The sequence below is a fragment of the Bos javanicus genome, chromosome 19 (genome assembly GCF_032452875.1).
Source record: "Bos javanicus breed banteng chromosome 19, ARS-OSU_banteng_1.0, whole genome shotgun sequence".
Classification (NCBI taxonomy): Eukaryota; Metazoa; Chordata; class Mammalia; order Artiodactyla; family Bovidae; genus Bos; species Bos javanicus.
Window position 1 is genome coordinate 45,631,421 of NC_083886.1, and position 20,664 is coordinate 45,652,084.

General features: G+C 36.9%; 1 protein-coding gene and 1 pseudogene across 5 annotated transcripts in view; both read right to left on the reverse strand.

The window, feature by feature from the left end:
- The window catches only part of GPATCH8 (G-patch domain containing 8), a 95,191-nt gene that overhangs the window by 23,391 nt on the left and 51,136 nt on the right, over window positions 1–20,664 (reverse strand). For all 5 annotated transcript variants that reach the window (XM_061392079.1, XM_061392084.1, XM_061392080.1 and 2 more), the window contains one exon: window positions 600–743. In XM_061392079.1, the coding sequence (XP_061248063.1) occupies window positions 600–743 (144 nt within the window). The remainder of the gene's footprint in view (window positions 1–599; window positions 744–20,664) is intronic.
- LOC133232548 (large ribosomal subunit protein eL33-like) lies at window positions 750–20,658 on the reverse strand (annotated as a pseudogene).

The window sequence follows — 20,664 nt, forward strand, 5'->3', positions numbered from 1 at the left end:
ACTTTTCTAAATCAATGAACGGAAGAAAGAAAAAAAGGCCATAAAGAAGGTGTAATTTGTTTTTCAACAAGCTCTTCAACATGCAGCATCAGAATTTTTTGTTAAAGTTAAAATAGCATCTAACTTTATTTCTCTTTTCAAGATTTATCTATCTTCCAAGGTATACCAAGTAACAAAATGACTTACTGATAGGAAATACCCAACACAGCATGAATTCTTAGATAACAGAAGATGAAATGACCAAAGCCTGAGATAACTGTTCAAAGTTTAACAAGTTCAGGAACAGGGAGAACTGGAAAAAAGCTCCCAATGATCCTTAGCTGAATTATCAAACTAAATGCAAATTTAGAAACCATTCAAAGCCAAAAATTTTATGCATGAACCTCACAATTCTTCACTCTACAATCTTAGAAGGATGAGGTCTATGTCAGGACTTCTGTCACTGAAAAAAAATCAAGTCAGTCAGATGACCTCAGATAAAGACAGGCAGATACAAGAAACCACAGTCAACAAGTTTGGGGGAGTATTCTCATAAAGTTTAAAATTTATAACAACAAATAACATATCTTTTTCTTTTTTAGAAATTAACTATTCCTCACCTGCTTGTGTGCATGATCATAGGAGTTGATATGGTTGTCAAATTCCTGGTGTTTCTGATACTGCTTATCACAGAGTTCACAGTAAAAGTTGGCTCTAAGGTCTTCCAGTGCTTTGGCAATGGCCTTCTCTTTGTCAACATAATCCTACAGGAACCACAAAATAAAACAAAGAAAAATGAACTTGGCGAATGTTATAAAAAAGTAGTCTTATTGGAAGAGAGAAAAAGGGCTTTTCATAATATTTAATGGTACCAGTTAAAGTCAGATAGAACACAAGGAGCAATCTGGTAGGGTAATTAGTGTGTGGTTATACTAAGAGCTGTCTTCAAATAAACAAAAGTCGAAAGAACTTAATTTCACCTTCGCTTTTGGCAGTCTGATGGACTAGATACTGTGGCATCCCCTACTCCTATCCCTGGCTAAAAGCCCCTCAACCAACCAGACGACATAAAACACAATTTTCACTGTATTGCAGGAACCATAGAAAGAAAAGCAAATCCCAAAAGGGGAAATCAAAGAAGAAAAAAAAGAACAAAACAAAATTTAAATCAGCCATGATCTGAAACTGAAATTAGAGCTGTGATAGGCAAGGGCTCGCCTTAGGACATATGGGTGACAATGGTGCTTGAGGTTGGAGAAAGGTGGTGCAGCTAAACCTGAGAAGCCTCACTAACAAGGAAAAGAGCCTGGAAGTGGCTGGAAATTTCAGCATCTCTGGGTCTTGGCAGAAGGGATAAAAAATGTTCTCAGAAAGCATCCTCAATTTTGGTCCCAAATTTTCCCCTAGATTAGGAACAGCAAAATAGGAGTTATAATCAAAGATTAGTACACACATAAGAGGAAATAAATCTATCAAAAGCAAGAGTCACAAAAAATAAGCAGCAGATTTAAGCCTCCAAGAACTCAGATTTTGGAATATTCTATTATAGAATATAAAGTAATTATAAAATGTTTAAAATATAAAATGGAGTTACAGATATGAGCAAACAAAACACTATTATAAAAAAAGCAAAACAAAACCAAAAAACTATGCAAATTGCAGAAAGAACCAAATGAGATTTTTACAACTGAAAAACCTAATTGCAAAATATTTTTAAATGCATTAACTCTTTAGGGGATAGGTTTAAAGACAGTCAAGAAACAGCTCAAAATAGATAAAGCAGGGGTGGTGAAAATGTTCTGGAATTAGACTGCAGCAATAGCTGCATGACCTTGTGGAATATACTAAAAAGCACTGAACTGTACAATTTAAAAGGATGAGTTTCATGGTAGGTGAACTGACATAAAGGCTGAAAATTTTTCAGAAGTGATAAGACAGGATTTCACAGGTACACAAAGCATAAGGTAAACCACACAGGTTAAATAAAAAATAAGCACCTAATACATGCTAGTGAAACTGTACGTTATGGGATTAAAGACAATGAAATCATAAAACTACCCAGAAAAAAATTAAGGATCACCCATAATTATACTAATAGCAGATTCAAAAGCAATTAAAAAAAAGATAGAAAATAGTATGCTTCAGTGTGAGAGAAAACATTTTCAATTGTATACCAAAAGAAAATTTTTTAGAAATGATCAAGGCATTTCTAGATAAAAAGAGAATTTACCAAGAGATTCATTAAAAAGGACCTTCTTAAAGCAGAATTTTTGAAATCATAGATTGTGACCCACTAGTGGGTCATGACATTGATTTAGCAGACTGTTACAAATACAAATATGATGCTGTGGAAGTGCTGCATTCAATATGCTAAAAAATTTGGAAAACCAGCAGTGGCCACAGGACTGGAAAAGGTCAGTTTCCATCCTAATCCCAAGGAAAGGCAATGCCAAAGAATGTTCAAACTATCGCACAATTGCACTCACCTCACACACACCACTGAAGTGACTTAGCAGCAGCAGCACACACTAATAAAGTAATGATCAAAATTCCCCAAGCCAGGCTTCAACAGTACGTGAACCATGAACTTCCAGATGTTCAAGTTGGATTTAGAAAAGGCAGAGGAACCAGAGATCAAATTGCCAACATCCACTGGATCATCGAAAAAGCAAGGGAGTTCCAGAAAAACATCTACTTCTGCTTTATTGACTATGCCAAAGCCTTTGACTGTGTGGATCACAACCAACTGTGGAAAATTCTTAGAGAGATGGGAATACCAGACCACCTGACCTGCCTCTTGAGAAATCTAAATGCTGGTCAGTAAGCAAGTTAGAACTGGACATGGAACAACAGACTGATCCCAAATTGGGAAAGGAGTATGTTAAGGCTGTATAATGCCACCCTGCTTATTTAACTTATATGTAGAGTACATCATGAGAAATGCTGGGCTGGATGAAGCACAAGCTGGAATCAAGATTCTGGGAGAAATATCAATAACCTCAGATATGCAGATGACAACACCCTTATGGCAGAAAGTGAAGAAGAACTAAAGAGCCTCTTGATGAAAGTGAAAGAGGAGAGTGAAAAAGTTGGCTTAAAACTCAAAATTCAGAAAAGTAAGATTATGGCATCTGGTCCCATCACTTCGTGGCAAACAGATGGGGAGACAATGGAAACAGTGATAGACCTCATTTTCCTGGGCTCAAAATCACTACAGATGTTGACTGCAGCCATGAAATTAAAAGACGCTTGCTCCTTGGAGGAAAAGCTATGACCAACCTAGACAGCATATTAAAAAGCAGAGACGTTACTTTGCCAACAAAGGTCCATCTAGTCAAAGCTATGGTTTTTCCAGTAGTCATGTATGGATTTGAGAGTTGGACTATAAAGAAAGCTGAGTGCTGAAGAATTGATGCTTTTGAGTTATGGTGTTGGAGAAGACTCTTGAGAGTCCCTTGGACTGCAAGCAGATCCAACCAGTCCATCCGAAAGGAAATCAGCCCTGAATGTTCTTTGGAAGGACTGATGTTGAAGCTGAAACTCCAATACTTTGGTCACCTGATGCAAAGAACTGCCTCAATGGAAAAGACCCTGATGCTGGCAAAGACTGAAAGTGGGAGGAAAAGGGGACGACAGAGGATGAGATGGTTGGATGGCATCACTGACTCGATGGACATGAATTTGAGCAAGCTCCAGGAGTTGCTGATGGACAGGGAAGCCTGGTGTGCTGCAGTCCATGGGGTCACAAAGAGTTGGACACAACTGAGTGACTGAATTGAACATTAGACTTTGTTAAATTAAGCATTATTTGTATTAAAATTTCAAAGATCATTATTAGAAGAGAGAGAGGAGAGTAAAAAAGTTGGCTTAAAGCTCAACATTCAGAAAACAAAGATCATGGCATCCAGTCCCCATCACTTCACGGCAAATAGATGGAGAAACAGTGGAAACAGTGGCAGACTTTATTTTCTTGGGCTCCAAAATCACTGCAGATGGTGACTGCAGCCATGAAATTAAAAGATGCTTACTCCTTGGAATAAGTTATGACCAACCTAGACAGAGGATGAGACGGTTGGACGGCATCACCGACTCAATGGACATGAGTCTGAATAAACTCCGGGAGTTGCTGATGGACAGGGAGGCTTGGCGTGCTGCAGTCCATGGGGTCGCAAAGAGTTGGACACGACTGAGTGACTGAACTGAACTGAGGAATACTAAAGGGGGGAAGATTAAGAAAACTTCAGTTTTATAAAGGTAATACAGGCCAACAAAACACAGAAAAATTAAGAATATAGAAAGTAAAAAGATCTAAGAAACAGACTTACAAGTAATCACAAGAAATGTAAATGCACTAAAATAAAACTGTCAGAAAAATTTAACTACAAGCTGATTAGAAGAGATATCCCTATGAGGACTTTGAAAGTTAAAGGACAGAAAAAGATATGCCAGGCAAATTACTAACCAAAAGAAGTTGGAATGACTATTAATGTTCAAGTTTTTAGACTTTATAGTAGAAAACTTTACTTGAGTTTGTGGCTAGCTATGGACTTAAACATAACAAGATTATTCTCCAAATAAGTGGCACTGGTAAGTTTGAAAAGCCAACAAAGATATGCTGGTTTTACATTAGTCTTAATGAGGTTTTGGCTCAAAACTGTGGGGACTGGCAAAAAGAGGTGGTCTGGTTTGACTCAGCAGTTCCACTTAAACAGAGATCGAGACACATCTCAAAGCAAGTGGCTTAATTCATTTGCTATAAGGTAATACAAAAGAGTGAGAAGGGGAAAGGAATGGTAACATGATTGCTTTGCTAGCCTTTTAGTAGGTGCCATTACTCTCATGAGCAGCTCCTTCTAGTTAACAGACCTAAAGATAAATCTCATTGCAAAGGTTCTACAATCAGTTTTTTATTCAGCTTAGTATCTTTTGGACAGTTTCAAAACATCTCTATCATCTAACATCTCTCTACAACTATTCAAGTTGAGCTACTTAGTTAGTAAGCAAGAAAAGGTTGCTGTGTTTTGTGTAAGGCCAGTACTAAACTAGTTTGAACAGACTAGTTAAGACTGAAAAATGAATAATGTGGCACATTATGATTTTTTCCCCTCTTCAGTCCTTCTCACTAGTTTTCTCTAAGCTTCCTAGACTACTTCATGTTGTCTGGCTAAAAGCAATTTGTGGATATTCTTCCTTATCAGTGCTGGTTTCCCAGAAAGAAGTCAGAAAGTTCACTTGCCCAATTTTCCTTAAAATTAAGGTGAAGACATATGATCTACCATCTCTTCCTGTGAAATGTATTTTATATGAGACTTTGATTCAAAAGTGAGCAGTACAAAGAAGTGCCAAGTGGAATCCATCTTCTAGCAATGGTGGCTGCAAAAGCATATTGATTACAAGAGATTATTGTATCTCAAGTCTTTCAATGGGAACCACATTCCTTCTTTCGTAAGTACTTTCTTTGAAATTTCTTTTAGATAGTCTTTTGCTAGCAAATGGATTTTTTTAATCTGAAAATTTATTTTTAATCTTTATTCTTAAAGATATTTTTGCTGGGTATACAATTATAGGTTGATGGTTGTTTGTTCTGAGCATATTCAACATTCCATTAGATTGCATCAGTAACAGAACTGACACTGTATTCTGATTTCCTTGTTACTGTAACAGTTCTTCAAAGACTGTCTTTTGTTTGATATTGTACAGTTTTATCAGGATTTTATCAGGATATTACAGTTTTATCTATGTGTACACCTTCTTTTTTATCTTGCTCCAGAGATTCATTAGGCTTCCCGAATATATGAGTTGTGTCTTTCGTCAAATTCTGGGATCTCTTCTTTGAACACTGCCTCTGCCATTTTTCTTTCATTCTGGAACTCTACCTAAACACATTAGTTTTACATTCTTTATCATATAACTACATTTTTTTCATGTATTTTCCATTTCTCCTTTTCTTGCCCTCCCTCTCTCCACTTTTTGCTACATTCTTCAGATGTGTTACAATTCAAAATTCAACTTTGTGTAAAATGCTATTAAATCTTCCCCTTAAGTCTTGTGCCCTTCCTTACTCATAATCTGAATTCTTAAAATTTTTTTTAAACAAATCCACTTTATTTATTTTTTAATAAGTTTAAATCCTCAAAGGGTAACAGCATCACACAGATTCCGGATCCAATGGCCTTAGCAGGAAAGATTGTTTTGGAACTGGTATGAACCATGTCACTGTTTCCATGAGTGTAAATTATCCTTCCCCAGATTACTCTGGTTTTGTTAGGTTTTCCACCAGGAGTTAGTGAGTTGTTCTTTGCTTTGCACACATAAGCTCATCTCTTGCCTAGACAGAATTCAGTTTCATCTCAAGCATATACACCTTCCATTTTCAGGCGAGTTGTGTGGTTCCCGCTGGTTCCATAGACCTCGCTTATAGACAGCAAAAATGGCCTCAGACCACAACCTTCCAGACATATTTGTTGTTTTAGAAGTCCTATTTCCAGCAAGCCTCCAGAGTCCAAGATGGTTGAAAGAGCCCAATTTATTCTTAAACATACTAAATATGCTTGTCTTACATGCTTTAATCTGTGCTTACAATTTTAGTATCTTAAATCTTAAAGAGGTCTGACCCGTCTCTTTTTTTCTTCATTAATTCTAGTCCATAGTGTCTAGTTTCTCAGTTGGATTTATGATTTGACTATGATTTCTTATTTGGGGGAGCTTTATTTAGGAGTTCTTTTTTTCATGTGTGCGACTAGCAGGATTTTAGTTCCCCATTCAGGGACTGAATCTGCGCTATAGCAGTGAAAGCGCCACTGCACCATCAGGTAAATTCCCTTTATAGGAGTTCTTTGAGGCCTAAGTTGTTTCACAGAAGTTTGAATTTTCTTCTTCCCAAGGGCCTGAGATCATTTTATCATGTATTTCATTTGTTTTTAAAATGTCCCATTTTTATTTTATGTCCCACTAAAAAAGAAACAACTTCTCAGTCATTATCTCTACTTTCTCCTATTAGGATTTTTAAAATACTGCATTAAACTATTACCCCACTGATCTTAGATATTCTGTTCTGTTTGGGTTTTTTTTTTGTGTGTGTGTGTGTTTTCTTTCAATTTCAGTTTGGATAATTTCTATTGACTTGCCTTCAAATTTATAGATTCTATCCTCTTCTGTGTTTAGTCTGCTGCTAAGTTCAATCTTCATCTCTGATACTGTATTTTCCCTTTCTCCCTGGGTGATTTAATCCATTTTCATGACAATAACATCATCGATATGCTACAAATCTCCCAGTCCAATATTTCTTGCTGAGACCAACAAAAGAATGCAGCTTTAAAGAGGAAAAGAAGTAGGGGAAGGGAAGGTGGGAAAACAGGGAAGACAAAATAAGATGGCAGATTTAAATCCAAATATACTTGAAATGACTTTATTACTAGATTAAATATTCCAATTAAGAAAGACTAGGAGGAAAAAAGAAATTAGAAGACAGACTAGATAAAACACCTCTAAATAATCCAATTAAATATTGATTACAAAAGTTAACAGAAAAAGGGTGAAAAAAGATGCATTCTCTATGAATTGAAGGGAACTTCCTCAATCTGATAAAGCCATCTATGAAAAACGTCAGCTAACATCACACTTAAAAGACTAAAAGCTAGCCCCCTAAAATCAGAAGAGAGATGTCTGTTCCCTTCTAAGACAGTTATCTGCTTTTGCCATTTCACTGCTAAATGAATTTAGCAAAGTTGTAGGATACAAGATAGGATACAAGATTAACATAAAAAAAATAACAATATCATAAAAAACTAGAGTGTGTGTGCCTAGTCACTCAGTCATGTCCACTCTTTGCGACCACATGGACTGTAGCCCGCCAGGCTCCTCTGTCCATGGGGATTCTCTAGGCAAGAACACTGGAGTAGGTTGCCATCCCCTCCTTCAGGGAATCTTCTCAACCCAGGAGCTGAACCCAGGTTTCCCACACTGCAGGCAGATTCTTTACCATCTTAGCCACCAGGGAAGCCCAAGAATACTGGAGTGGGTAGCCTATCCCTTCTCCAGGGGAACTTCCCAACCAAGGAATCAAACCAGGGTCTCCTGCATTGCAGGCAGATTCTTTACTAGCTGAGCTACCTGGGAAGCCCAAAAAACCACAATACATAGGATTGAATTAACAAGAGAAATATAGAACTTAAACATTGAATTTGTATGGAAGCACAAAAGACCCCAAACAGCCAAAGCAATCTCTAGAAAGAAAAACAGCTGGAGGAATCAGAGTCCCTGAGTTCAGACTATACTACAAACTAGAGTAATCAAGACACTATGGTACTGGCATAAAAACAGAAATATAGATCAATGATACAAGATAGAAAGCCCAGAGATAAACCTAAGCACCTACAGTCACCTAATCTATGACAGAGGAGGCAAGAATATACAAGGGAGAAAAGACAGCCTCTTCAATAAGTGGTGCTGGGAAAACTGGATGACTCTAGGTAAAAGAATGAAATAAGAACACTATTTAACACCCTACACAAAATAAACTCAAAATGGATTAAAGACCTAAATGTAAGATCAGACACTATAAAACTCTTAGAGGAAAATACAAGCAAAATGTTATTTGACATAAACCACAGCAAGACCTTTTTGACTCACCTTCTAAAGAATGAAATTTAAAATAAACAAATGGGATCTATTTAAACTTAAAAGTTTTTGCATGACAAAGGAAATCATAAACAAGATAAAAAGACAACCCATAGAACAGGAAAAAATATCTGCAAACGAAACAACGGACAAAGGATTGATTAGTCTCCAAAATATACAAACAGCTCACGGAGCTCAGTATCAAAAAATGAACAAAGAATCCAATTAAAAAAATGGGTCAATCAAAAACCTAAACAGATATCTCTCCAGGGGAGACACAGATGGCCAAAAGGCACATGAAAAGATGCTCAACATCATTAATTATTAGACAAATACAAATAAAAATTACAATGAAGTATCATCTCACACAGGTCAGAACGACCATCATCAAAAAGTCTACAAACAATAAATGCTGGAGAGTGGAGAAAAGGGAATCCTATTACAGGTTGGTGGGAATGTAAATTGATATAGCCTCTGTGGAGAACAGTATGGAGGTTCCTTAAAAGACTAAAAACAGAACTACCTTAGGACCCAGCAATTCCACTACTAGGCATATACCCTAAGAAAACCAAAATTCAAAGTGACACACGTTCACTGCAGCCCTATTTACAAAAGCCAGGACATGGAAACAACCTAAATGTACAATGATAGATGAATGGATAAAGAGGTGGTACATATATACAACTGAATATTGCTCAGCCATAAAAAAGAACAAAATTTAGTCATTTGTAGAGATGTGGATGGACCTACAGTCTGTCATACTGAGTGAAGTTAGTCAGAAAGAGAAAAACATCATATTTTAGTGCATACATGTGGAATGTAAAGCAATTATACTTCAATTTAAAACACCCCAAACCAATCTATAGAATCAACATAATCCTTATCAGAATCCCAGCTGGGGGATTTCCCTGGCACTCGAGTCGTTAAGACTGTGCTTCCGGACTTCCCTGATGGTCCAGCAGTTAAGAATCCGCCTGCCAATGCAGGGGGTGTGGGTTCAATCCCTGGTCCAGGAAAATTCCACATGCTATGGAGCAACTGGGCCCATGAGCCAGTGCCATAACTACTGGAGCCACTGTGTCCTAGAGCCCGTGCTCTGAAACGAGAGAAGCCACTACAATGAGAAGCCCACACACTGCAACTAGGGAAAGCCTGTGCACATCAATGAAGACCCAGCACAGCCATAAATGAACACATAATAAATTTTTTTTTAATTAAAAAAAAAGAAAAAAAGACTTTGCACTTCCAATGCAGGGGGCATGGGTTCAATCCATGGTCAGGGAACTAAGATGCCACATGCTGCAAGGTACAGCCAAAAACAGAATAAGTAAAAAGATTTAATAAACAAATAATGAAAGAACTGCAACTGCCTTCTTTGTAGAAATTGACAAGCTCATTCTAAAATGCACACAGAACTGTAAGGGACCAAGAACAGCCAAAACAATCCTAAAAATGAATAAATTAGAAAGGCTCACACTTCTCAACTGCAAAACTTGCTACAAAGCAACAGTAGTAAAGACAGTGTGTTTCTCCAAAGGCATGTAGATTAATGGAATATAAATGAGAGGGAAAACCCCACACATTTATGGTCAACTGATTTCTGATGAGGTGCCAAGGCCATTCAATGGGGAAAAAATAGTCTTTTCAACAAATAATGTTGGGACAACTGTGCAGGCACAGGCAAAAGACTGAATTTGGACCCCTTTCTGTTAATTTTGACATGCAAAAATTAATTTAAAATATACCAAAGACCCAAAGCTATAAGAGCTAAAACTATAAAACTCTTAGAAGGAAACATAGGTGTAACTTTTCATGGTCTTGGATTAAGCAATGGGTTCTTAGATATGATATCAAAAACACAAGCAACCAAAGAAACAAAGATAAAATGGACTTCACCAAAATTTAAAACTATGAGCAACAAAGGACATTATCAAGTGAAACGACAATAAAAAAAAGGAAGAAAATATCTGCAAATCATACATCTGACAAAGGTTCTTATAACACAATAAAATGAAAATTAATAAAACAGACAAATAAAATTAATAAAATTAATAAAAACACAGTCTGTCAAAAGACAGACCTCCCTGGTAGTCCAATGGTTAATAATCCTCCTGCCAATGCAGGCAACACAGATTTGATCCCTGGTCTGGGCAGATTCCATATACCATGGGGCAACTAAGCCTGTGTGGCACAACTACTGAAGCCCACACACCCTAGAGCTGGTGCTCCACCACAAGAGAAGCCACACAATGAGAAGCCCTTTCATCACAACTACAGAGTAGCCCCCACTCATTCCCAGCACAGCCAAAAATAAAACAAATTAAATTTTTTTTTTAATTTTAAGAAATACAGTATTATTTTTTAAAAATGCGCAAAAGATCTGAATAGACATTTCTCAAAAAAACATCATTTAAAGGTCAATAAGCACATGAAAAGGTGCTCAACCAAAACCAAAAGAAGATACTGCTACTTCATACCTACTACAATGACTATAATAAAAAAGAAAACGAGTGTTAAGAATGTGGAGAAATTGTAACTCTCATATAGCACTGGTGGGAATGCAAAGTGGTACAACCATCTGTGGAAAAGAGTGGTGGTTCCTTAAAAAGTTAAACACTGACTTACCATTTAACTAGCAATTTCATTCCTAGGTATACACAAAAGAGAATTGAAAAATATATTCACACAAAAACTTGCACAAGATGTTCAGAGCAGGATTATCACAATAGCCAAAAATTGGAAACAACTCATATGGCCATTAATTGATGAATAAACACACTGTAGTATACTCATATAATGCAATATTATTCAGTCCTAAAAAGGGATGAAGTTTTGATACATACTATTTACATGGATGAACTTGGGAAACATTATGCTAAGTAAAAGAAGTCAGATACAAAAAGCCACATATTGAATGATTTATTAATAATTTACATGAAATGATCAGAATAGGCAGATCTATAGTGACAAACAGTGGCTGCCAGGGGAGGGAGACGTGGTGGGGTGGGGGAAGAAGGAGGAGTGACTGCTGACAAGTACACGGTTTCTTCTGGGAGTAAAGTAGATGTTCTAGAATTAATGGTGATGGTTGTACAACACTGTGAATATGCTGAATTACTAAACTATATTACATATGGGTGAACAGCAGCAAAAAAAAATCTACCTGAAAAAACATAACTGAATGATAAACACGAAATTCAGAATAGTGCTTACCTCAGGAAGAGGAAGTGAATGGGATGGGATCATAAAGTTATTGATAACGTTCTTTTTCTTAAATAGAGCAGAGTGTTAAACACAAGTGTCTATAGTTGCTTTTTATATCTTCTACATATTTGCTAAATACCTTATCAATATTGATGCTAAGGGTATCAAAATAGGACAGCATTTCCACCCCCCACCCCCCCATTAAAAGTGTGGTAGAGCTATTTGGCTTTAAAACTATGTACAACTTTCACACACACACACAAAGAATAGAAGGCAGTGAGTGTAGACTATTTTTTCAAAAATAGTAGCTGCAGTGACTAAGAGTCAATAGAGTGAAGTTTATTTTGGTTTTAGTGGTTCCTTTCCCCTAAGAATGTGTGAGAATGTTTACTGGTGATAGGAAATGTATGAGTGAGTTTGCCAACACAAGAAAAAAGATGTAAACTTCTTGATAAGACAGAGAGGATTAGGATCCAGAATTCAGATGTAGGTAGGAAGTTCATTTGACAAACCATGAAACCAGGGAAAAACATTTAAGGATGGGAACAGATAGACCAAAGTTTGATCGCAGATTTATAGATAGAAGAAGGCACTCTCATTTGATAGTCTAAATTGTCTCTACGCTTCCTACTAGGAGTAAGAAAAGATGCAAGAAGGACAAGGGTAGCTGAGGGAAGGTAAGAGCTTGAGGATCAATGTTTTGAGAATGACCGCTGAACAGACTAAGAGGAAGATAACGCATGAAAGGATTCCTTGACAGTTCTGAGAGTCCACTGAGTTGGCACCAGTCCCAGACTACGCTACTGCAATGATGTAGAAATGAAGGATGCAAGTATTTGTACTGAGTGGAGATAGGTTCTTGGTAAGCAGGCATGACAAAAAGGACTGGGAAGAAAGGAAGCTGGAATTGAAGTGTTGAGAGAAGGAAAAAGATCAATCTGTGGTGTTCAAGACCTATAAATTAAGGAGTGGCTAAGTTACTAAAGTCAAGGTTCCAAGGTCATGTGAAGGTGAAGAACAAACATGAAATAAAGGAGTGAAACATCAAGAAATGGAGAGGGTTTTAGGAGCTGTATAATTCACAGTTGATAAGATTTCTGAGTAAAAAAAAAATCTGATCAATAAAATGAGGATAATTCCTGTTCTATCTCCACAAAGAGTTCAAAAGTGAAATAATTTCTTGGTCAGGAGAGAAAGAGTCTCAAAATATAATATATAATTTAATGAGGTTGTGTACTACTCAGATATTTCATGTATTCATTACTTGATAACTTTTACTTGAAAAACAATAAAAATGCATTCTCTAAAATGTTTATATTCCTGACAGTGTATCAAATGAGATGACAATCAAAACTGCAAACTACACAAGGAAACAAACCACTGTGAGAAAGTCAGAAGCAGCAAATTACAAAAACATTTATAAAGTACTATAGATGATAGAGACTTGAAAGAAATTATAAAATAAGAAAATTTAGAATGTTTTAAGAAAAATAAGACAGAAATAGTAACCAAAAGGCAAAGGTTTTGCTTTCCAAAAAATTGGCAATTTTGGGGGGAAAGAATCAAAAAGATATTTTAAAAGGCACTGATTTTCAATACAGTTGTTTTTAAAGAAGTCATTGAAATATAATAAAACTATAAATATTAATTTTAGAATATACATGGTAGGTATATAAGTATTAAATGTACAGATCTTTCAATTTTCCTGTATGCTCAACAATTTTCATTATGAAGTATCACTGAAATAAAAGTAAGTAAATGATAAATTAGGTACAACTAGAAGAGAAAATCCTCTATACTATCTTCTAAACTCTGTTTTTCCCTTTTAGATTTAAATCTTTAATCCACCTGTAGTTGATTAGTGTACAGTATGGAAGTACACTCTCCTCCAACAATACAAGAGAAGACTCTACACATGGACATCATCAGATGGCCCAAACCAAAATCAGACTGATTATATTCTTTGCAGCCAAAGATGGAGAAGCTCTATACAGTCAACAAAAACAAGACTGGGAGCTAACTGTGGCTCAGATCATGAATTCCTTATTGCCAAATTCAGACTTAAATTGACCATTCAGGTATGACCTGAATCACATCCCTTGATTATACAGTGGAAGTGAGAAATAGATTCAAGGGATTAGATCTTATAGAGTGCCTCAAGAACTGTGGACAAAGGTTCGTGACACTGTACAGGAGACAGTGAGCAAGACCATCCCCAAGAAAAAGAAATGCAAAAAAGCAAAATGGCTGTCTGAGGAGGCCTTACAAATAGCTGAGAAAAGAAGTGAAGCAAAAAACAAAGGAGAAAAGCAAAGATATACCCATCTGAATGCAGAGTTCCAAAGAATAGCAAGGAGAGATAGGAAAGCCTTCCTCAGTGATCAGTGCAAAGAAATAGAGGAAAACAATAGAATGGGAAAAACTAGAGATCTCTTCAAGAAAATTAAAGACACCAAGGGAACATTTCATGCAAAGATGGACACAATAAAGGACAGAAATGGTATGGACCTCACAGAAGCAGAAGATATTAAGAAGTGGCAAGAATGTACAGAAGAACTATACAAAAAAGATCTTCATGACCCAGATAATCACAATAGTATGATTACTCACCTAGAGCCAGACATCCTGGAATACAAAGTCAAGTAGGCCTTAGGAAGCATTACTACGAACAAAGCTAATGGAGGTGATGGAATTCCAGTTGAGCTATTTCAAATCCTGAAAGATGATGCTGTGAAAGTGCTGCACTCAATATGCCAGCAAATTTGGAAAACTCAGCAGTGGCCATACTGGAAAAGGTCAGTTTTCATCCTAATCCCAAAGAAAGGCAATGCGAAAGAATGTTCAAACTATTGCACAATTGCATTCATCTCACACACTAACAAAGTAATGCTCAAAATTCTCCAAGCCAGGCTTCAACAGTACATGAACCGTGAACTTCCAGATGTTCAAGCTGGATTCAGAAAAGGCAGAGGAACCTGAGATCAAATTGCCAACATCCGCTGGATCATCGAAAAAGCAAGAGAGTTCCAGAAAAACACCTACTTCTGCTTTATTGACTATGCCAAAGCCTTTGACTGTGTGGATCACTTGGAACCAACTGTGGAAAATTCTTAAAGAGATGGGAATACCAGACCACCTGACCTGCCTCTTGAGAAATCTGAATGCAGGTCAGTAAGCAAGTTAGAACTGGACATGGAACAACAGACTGATCCCAAATCGGAAAAGGAGTACGTTAAGGCTGTATAATGCCACCCTGCTTATTTAACTTATATGTAGAGTACATCATGAGAAATGCTGGGCTGGATGAAGCACAAGCTGGAATCAAGATTCTGGGAGAAATATCAATAACCTCAGATATGCAGATGACAACACCCTTATGGCAGAAAGTGAAGAGGAACTAAAGAGCCTCTTGATGAAAGTGAAAGAGGAGAGTGAAAAAGTTGGCTTAAAACTCAAAATTCAGAAAAGTAAGATTATGGCGTCTGGTCCCATCACTTCGTGGCAAACAGACGGGGAGACAATGGAAACAGTGATAGACTTCATTTTCCTGGGCTCAAAATCACTACAGATGTTGACTGCAGCCATGAAATTAAAAGACGCTTGCTCCTTGGAGGAAAAGCTATGACCAACCTAGACAGCATATTAAAAAGCAGAGACATTACTTTGCCAACAAAGGCCCATCTAGTCAAAGCTATGGTTTTTCCAGTAGTCATGTATGGATTTGAGAGTTGGACTATAAAGAAAGCTGAGCGCTGAAGAATTGACGCTTTTGAGCTGTGGTGTTGGAGAAGACTCTTGAGAGTCCCTTGGACTGCAAGCAGATCCGACCAGTCCATCTGAAAGGAAATCAGCCCTGAATGTTCTTTGGAAGGACTGATGTTGAAGGTGAAACTCCAATACTTTGGCCACCTGATGCAAAGAACTGATTCACTGGAAAAGACCCTGATGCTGGGAAGGATTGAGGGCGGGAGTGGAAGAGGACAGAGGATGATATGGTTGGATGGCATCATCAACTCAATGGATATGAGTTGAGTAAACCCCAGGAGTTGGTGATGGACAGGGAGGCCTGGCATGCTGCTGTCCATGGGGTCACAAAGAGTCAAACATGACTGAGCAACTGAACTGAACTGATGGGGACAGAAGTTCAAAGTCACTATTTCCCATATGGATAGCCAATTGTCTCAGAATCATTTACTGAAAAATTCATTCTTTTCCCCACTTATTTGCAATATCACCTTTCTCTTATCAAGTGGTCAAATATGTAAGGGTCTGCATCTGGGCTCTCTTTTCTGTTCCATTGGCCTATTCCTGTGCCAATAACATATCTTAATTACTGTAGCTTTCTATCTTATACTTTAAGAATTCTTTGACTATTCTTGGGCCTTTGCACTTTCATGTAAATTTTGGAATCAGCTTATCAAATTCCATACAAAATTTTATTGGGATTTCTATCTGACTGATTTGAATATATAGGAAGATTGAAGGAAAACAAATGCCCTTACAATACTGGATCTTTTAATTCATGACCATAATAAAAAAAAAATCTCATTTTTAAAATTTATTGTTCTTTAATGCCTCATTGAAAATAATGCTTCACAATTTTTCTCTTAAGTCTCCCACATCTCATTAGATCTATACTCAAATGCTTCATATACTTGTTTGCTATTACAATTGATGACATTTTGTTATCTCCAGCTTCTAATTCTCTGTTCTTGATATACAGATGCCACCCCTTGGTGGCTCAGATGGTAAAGAATCTGCCTTCAATGCAGGAGACCCAGATTCAATCCCTGGGTTGGAAAGATCCCCTGGAGAAGGAAATGGCTACCCACTCCAGTACTCTTGCCTGGAGAATCCCATGGACACAGGAGCCTGGCAGGCTACAGTCTGTATGCAAATTTAAATTAGATTTTGTATCAAGCATCCCGCTAAACTCTGTTATTTGTAACTCTTGTGTAAATTCTCTTGGATATCTCTGAATATAATCATAGCTACAAACAAAAGACCGTTGTCTCTCCCTTTCATCTTATATCTTTGTTTCTACCTGTCTGCCTTACTGCCTTGCTACTTAAGACTTCGAACACAATATTTAATAAAAACAATAACTCAGGCATCCTTGTCACATTTCCCTATCTCAAAAGGAAAGTTTTCAACTTTTCAATATTAAGTATGATGTCTCCTGTACAGTTTTTATAGGCATTCCATCTGGTTAAAAAAGGTCCTTTCTTGGTCAGGTGGACAAGATTATGAATGAATGATTAAGATGATTACATAATTTTTTCTCTTTAGTCATGTAACATGGTTGACTATATAAACTGATTTTAACATTAAATCAATCTTGCATTCCTGGGATAACTTAGTTATGGTATATCCTAAATTAGTTCTCACATTTTAAGATTTGCATCTGTAACCTATGTGCAGGGCAGGGAGAGAAACTCAAACACAGAGAACAGACTTATGGACACAGTGGAGGAGGGAGAGGGTGGGACGAGTTGAGAGTAACACTGAAATATACACATTCAGTTCAGTTCAGTTCAGCTGCTCAGTCGCGTCTGACTCTTTGTGACCCCATGGACTGCAGCACGCCAGGCTTCCCTGTCCATCACCAACTCCCAGAGTTTGCTCAAATTCATGTCCATTGAGTCAGTGATGCCATCCAACCATCTCACCCTCTGTCGTCCCCTTCTCTTCCTGCCTTCAATCCTTCCTGGCATCAGGGTCTTTTCAAATGAGTCAGCTCTTCGCATCAGGTGGCCAAAGTATTGGAGTTTAAGCTTCACCATCAGTCCTTCCAATGAACAGTCAGGACTGATTTCCTTTAGGATATACATTACCACGTGTAAAACAGATAGCTAATGGGAAGCTGCTGTATAGCACAGGGAGCTCAGTCTAGTGCTTTGTGACAAACCAGAGGGGTGTCAGATGGGGTGAGAGGTAGGATGGAGGTTCAAGAGGGAGGGGACATATGTATACCGATGGCTGATTCATGTTGATGTATGGTAGAAACCAACCAACACTGTAAAGCAATTATCCTCCGATTAAAAAATAAGTTTAAAAAAAGGAAAAAAATTTTAAAAATCTGCATTTGTGTTATATGTCATTATAATTAACTGTCCTTATCAGGATTTATCTTCAAGATGGTACTTTCTGTTGTTTTTTATAGCCACTAAGTCATGTCTGACTCTTTTGTAATCCCCATGGGCTACAGCCTGTTAGGCTCCTTCTGTCCATGGGATTTCCCAGGCAAGAATACTGGAGTTAAATTGCCATTTCTTTCTCCAGGGGATCTATGGTACTAGTCTCTTTCATTAAATGAGCTAGGATTTTTTCTTCATTTTCAATTCCCTGAAGATCAGGAATAGCTGCTGTTCAAGGCCAAAGTTATTTCTTTTATGATTTTTGATAGAACTCAGTATAGTGAAGTTATTTGGGCTGTATGGAAAGATTTTTCACTACATATTTAACTTATATAATTTATACACATTATAAGATTACTCAGGTTTTCCATTTCTATTCAAGTCTATTTTAGGAAGTTATATATTTTAAGAATTCATCTACTTAAAACTATCTTTACATTCAAACCATAGTTATCTGTACTATTTTTATCTTTTACTGCCTGCCACATCTACAATGATATCCTCTCTTTTCATTATTGATATTGGTTTTCTACCATCTTTTCTTTCTCAATATCACCACAAGTATGTCAAAGAACAAACTTTTGGATCTGTTGTATATTTGTTTTCTATTTCATTCTTTTTTTGTTCTTATCATTATCTTCATTACTTCTTTTTTTTTTTTTTTTAACATTCTTTGTGTTTATTTTGCTATTCTTTTGGCTAACTTCCCAAGAGAAACGTTTACTTCATTTATTTCTTGCCTTTCTTTTTTTCTGAGGTAAGCATTTAAGGACATGTATTTGCTATAAAATATAATATTGCTTTAGCTTACCTTACAAATTTTGATGTGTAACATTTTTTTCTTTCAGTCCAAAATATTTTGCAATTACGATTGTGATTTCTGCTTCTACTGGCAGGTTAAATAAAAATGTGTATCTTAATTTTGAAAGGTTTTAAAAAACTTTTAAAAAGCTAATTGTTTTGTGGCTTGATAACTTGATTTTCCAGGTGGTGCTAGTGGTAAAGAATCCGCCTGCCAACGCAGGAGACACAAGAGAGGCTGGTTTGATCCCTGGGTCTGGAAGATCCCCTAGAGGAGGAAACGGCACCCCACTCCAGTATTCCTGACTGCAAAATTCCACGAAAGGAGCCTGGAGGGCTACAGTCTGTGGGGCCGCAAAGTGTTGGACATGACTGAGAAACTAAGCACACACACACACAAAACTTGATTTCAGTTCTCTGAAATTTGTTCATACTTTTATGACACACCAAACATGGTAGAAAAAAATTTTTTGTTTAAATAAATGTTTCATATACATTTGAAAATTGCTATTTTCAAAGTGATTGGATACACAGCTCTATAAAAGCATTAGGTGAAATTTGTTAAATGTGTTGTTCCAAGCTTCCAAACATCCTTGCAGATATTTCTTTCCTCTACTTGTATCAATTACTGAGAGATATATATTAAAATCTCCCATTACTGTGGTAAATTTAACAATTCTACTTGCAGTTCTGTCAGTTTTTGCTTTATACTTTTTTTTTTTTATACATTTTTTTTTAATGGTAGAACAGGTTTTTAAAAATGAATCCCTTTACTTTCTGCTTACCTTAAATACCAAGACCAAAATCAGTTTCTATATGATAGTTTTCACTAAATCTGTTTCTTATCTTCAAATTTACCTATTTCATAGTAGAGATTGAACTTACTGAAACATCTTAAAAAGCAAGTACGTTGGTCTTTTTTTTTCCAAGAGAAAAACAATCAGAAATTTATTACCAGGGCATCATGCATACACATCCGAGTAGTCAGTGATGGCTAACTCAAAAGGGGTGGTTAAAACTTGAGCTTATATGCATCTTAACAAAATAACAATAACTTTTTAGAGAAGTGACAAGACAAAGGAAAAGGACTTTAAGTTTCTAGAACAGCAAATGGGGGAACTAATGGAAGATAAGAGTTAGTTAGTAAAGGTTTGCTTCCCTGTTGGTGCTAAGTGGTAAAGAACCTGCCTGCTAATGCAGGAGACATGAGATGCAGGTTCAATCCCTGGGTCGGGAAGATCCCCTGGAGGAAGAAATGGCAACATACTCCAGTATCTTTGCCTGGAGAATCCCAAAGACAGAGGAGTCTAGCAGGCTACAGTCCACGGGGTTGCACAGAGTAGGACATGACTGAAGTGACTCAGCACAAAGCACGATAAAGGTTTGCTACGTAGATCTCTCTGGTGCCCATCTTTGGGCTGATTAGGGTCTAGAGTTGTCTCTGGTGATTAATTTCTGTCCTCCTGGTAGAGAAGGGAAGGGGGATGCCCCTGGTGAGTCATTTTTGAAAGCTAACTTATATTCTAAGCTACAGTTTTCTATTACTATTAGCTTAAAAAGGAAGATACTAAAGTTCTCCATTGTTATTCTTTAAACTCCTCATCCATTAAAAAAGGAAAAAAAGGCTTATCAATAGTATCAAGCTCTCAAAGGACTCATCAATTCTTACTATTATTACCTAATGTATTCCAGGCATTGTTTTCAAACCCTAATGTAATCTCCACAACAGACATACAAAGTGGTTGTTACATTTAGAGATAATAATATCTCTAAAGTTTTTAACAGAAGCAATAAATAACAGAAACCTGAGGACTAAGACTAATCAATACCAAATGGCAAACAAATATTGTTGTCAAAGGATTGTTTTCACCAAAATGAATATCTCAATGTGAAAGCCCCACATGCAAGAATGGTTTCATTTAAG